At 36.3% G+C, this 3,261-nt stretch overlaps 1 protein-coding gene across 1 annotated transcript; it reads right to left on the bottom strand.

Annotated features, from left to right (window-relative positions):
- LOC142547222 (uncharacterized) lies at nt 1-2,969 on the bottom strand. The gene is made up of 7 exons (XM_075655394.1): nt 2,770-2,969; nt 1,921-1,990; nt 1,769-1,828; nt 1,146-1,260; nt 685-800; nt 436-560; nt 1-282 (listed from the first exon to the last, which is right to left on the bottom strand). The coding sequence occupies exons 1-7, from the start codon at nt 2,844-2,846 to the stop codon at nt 144-146; spliced, it is 702 nt and encodes a 233-aa protein (XP_075511509.1). The 5' UTR covers nt 2,847-2,969; the 3' UTR covers nt 1-143.
- Nucleotides 2,970-3,261: the final 292 nt, after the last annotated feature.

Here is a 3,261-nt window from a genome sequence, read left to right on the forward strand (position 1 = left end):
GGCAACTATAAAGATAAGGTTTCGAATAAAAAGAACCGCTCAAGAAAAGAGTATTGCCTCGAAATTCTACAACAGCCATCTAAAATTGGTGAGAACTACACCGTAGCTTCAACACAGAAAGGCGCCACTAAACTATTTGCTCTTCATGCGGTCGCGACCTTGTAACTAGATCTCTGGCAGGCAACAAATAGCTGCCAGCTGATGAAAGCCATAACCAAAGAAATGAACAGCTCGAATCCTACTATCTTGGGGAAGTGCCATCCCAGGCCTAGTCTCAGATAGCTGCAAACACATGGATAAACACTTGAAACAAACATATGGATAAACACGGTACTGTAGGTATGTGCATGACATTTGATAAGAGATATTTTGAAGGAAAGATTCTTAAACTGAATAGATAAAAATTTAATTTCAAGTATCGCAGACTTAAGGCACCTCGTGATTGATGGCATTGTGGCAACAATCCCTGCACATGCGTATATAATAGGAATCAAAGGCTTGGGCTTGTTTTTCCGAAGCCACATCAAAGAGCCTAATGCTGCAAGTGATATACTCAACACCTGGAAAATCATGGGTGAAAAAGTTATATGACAATATCAGAACATACGAAACAAAGCTGAGTTCCATAAACTTGTGAGGAAAAAAATGATACTTTGCTATAAAAAGAGAGTAACAATTAAGTACCAGATTGGCATTAGCTTCAAGACCCTGCAAAATGTAGTCCCAAGTAAATTCTAAGCCTCTGGCACCGACCCAAAGAGGTGCCAATCTATGCAGGACAGCATCGGCAAAGGCCCAACCTGACAAAATTGAAATGGATTATAATGCCAATGGAAATGAGCATTTAGTAAACTAACGATGCAGAATGAAACATTTTAAGCTTATCACAACTGACCATTCTTTTTTATTGTGCATGGGCCAGATGAACGGTTATTAGTTTAACAAATGATTTCATTTTCACGAATGCGAGAGAAGTTTCACTTTTTTAAAATATAATATTGTTCTGCACTCAACCACTTTACCCTCCAAGAAAACCGAGAAAAAGGAAACATTACCACTGAACCTTAAAGCTTTGAGGCATTTTAAAAGAAAATGTGTTTTCTACAAAATATTAACAAGATAGTGACGAGGATATTCGTACTTACCAAGTCCAACAGCTTGGAATTTGTGATTTTGAGATATATTTCTGTGAGTCAGCCTTGTTAAAGCAAAATAAAGTCCAGCAACATCTATGAACCCAATCATAACTTTCATCAATTCCTGAGAGAGCAAGAAATCAAGAGTAGTTCAAGATTTTGTATAAGAAATGTTCTTTTAAGTGAAGTGTGACCACTTATCATTATAGTCTCCTACCAGGAAAAATATTCCAACTGGGAGAAACATCCTTTCAAATAATTTTAAATTCCTCCAATCATCGAAAGTGGAAACCCATAATTTCCAATGTTAAATTTGACATGCAAAATTACAAATCATCAAAAGAATGATAATGGTCTCACCTAAAAAATTTACTCACTGTGTGGCAAGAAAGCATTTAAGTAACAATTTAGGAATTTAATGGAATTGTAAAATTAACATTTTACAGCAAATTGATGTGTTTTCATGGAATGGAGACCTCCAATCTATTGATTATGGATTACTACATTGTTTATACAAAAAAAGAACCCAAATATTTAACAGTGGTTTCGACTTGCAGAAGTTTGCAACATGCACACAAAGGTGACCAATAAATACTAGAAGAGATCAATGTAAACACATGGAAAACGGGTACCTGATATGGATCAAAACTGTCACTTTCAGATACCTTGAGAAATGTGGCAAGACAAACAAGCTGCAAAATAAAATACACGAATAAGAAAGCCTGGAAACGCAGAGGAAAATCAAATAGGATTGCATTAAAACAGCTTGACCAAAACAACCAACCTTAACCAATGTTGTTATGAGATAAACAACAGCTGCTTTAATTGAAGTGCCAATCGTATCATACTCAGATCTGCGAAAGAAGATTATTCAATACAATAATCCGGACCGACCAGTCCTCGCCACAAAAAAATATGGCTAAGCAGTATCATTGCAACTCAATATTCTAAGTCTTCGGCAACTAAAACATCACCTTTTGCCATTATGCTACATGTATAAACCCTGAAAATTCGTCCGGGTTGCGTTTGGATTATTGAATTTAAAATAAATTCAAATATATGATTTCAAATTTCTTGAATTGTTTGAATGGACTAAATCCATGTGAATTTCAAATCCACCCTATATCAATTTAAGCATTTTCAAATCCTTCACCCAAATCAAGTACTTCCATCCAAATGCAGCCTCGCTGAATGTGATAACACAAGGCATATAATCAAATCAATAAGAACGACCTTCGGTTGAAATGGCAAGGTAAATCAATAAGTAAAAAAATCAAATATCCAAGAACCCAAAATTTTGAATTCAAAGATCAACCTAAAAGCAGTGATTTTCGCAGCTCAATCAAAGTCTGAACTTAACCGTGATTACGAAAAAAAAATCAAATTCGTAAATTTTATACTGAACATCACAATCACTCATGGAGATCTAAGCCCACCAATAAGAGTTAATAACATTGACAATAAAAGCAAAATTACGTCAAACTCTACCTTTTCCACTAAGAACAACAAGAGTACAATTCGTCAACCCTAAAAAACATACAACATATGGGCACTCAAACCCATTGAGATAACAATAAAAATCTCGTTTCACAAGAAAGGGATCTGGCTAAGGTTATGAGACAGATTAGCTTACAAGGGAGTGGCAGAGTAGTAAACGGCGTGAGGGCCAAACGTCAGGATTGCACAGTTGAAGAAATGAAAAATCGTCATATTTCCGCGGCCGTTAACGTGGGAGAGACGGAGGAGATCCGACGCAGATTCTTGGTAAAGGAGTCGTGTCTTTGCAGGATGGGGGTGTCTTTCGATGTGAACGACGATACACTAATTGGGCTTCAGGGATCTATTTCGGGCCGTCAAATGCTTAAGCTCGTAAGCCCATAAAGGAATAAACAATCAAGCCCACTCGCAATAAGACTAAACAAGATCAGGCTTTTTCCGCATAATACTTGATTTCTTTTACGTTTACCTTTTAAAATTAATTATCCTGTTTAACATGAGATATTGTTTGCACTTCGGTACAATTTAAGAGTAGGTCTCTTGTAAAACGATTTCACGAGTATTACTTTTTATTGCAAATATCGGTAGGGTTGACCCGTCTCATCTTACAATTCACGAATACTTTTTT

Source organism: Primulina tabacum, chromosome 5 (assembly GCF_025594145.1).
Source record: "Primulina tabacum isolate GXHZ01 chromosome 5, ASM2559414v2, whole genome shotgun sequence".
Classification (NCBI taxonomy): domain Eukaryota; kingdom Viridiplantae; phylum Streptophyta; class Magnoliopsida; order Lamiales; family Gesneriaceae; genus Primulina; species Primulina tabacum.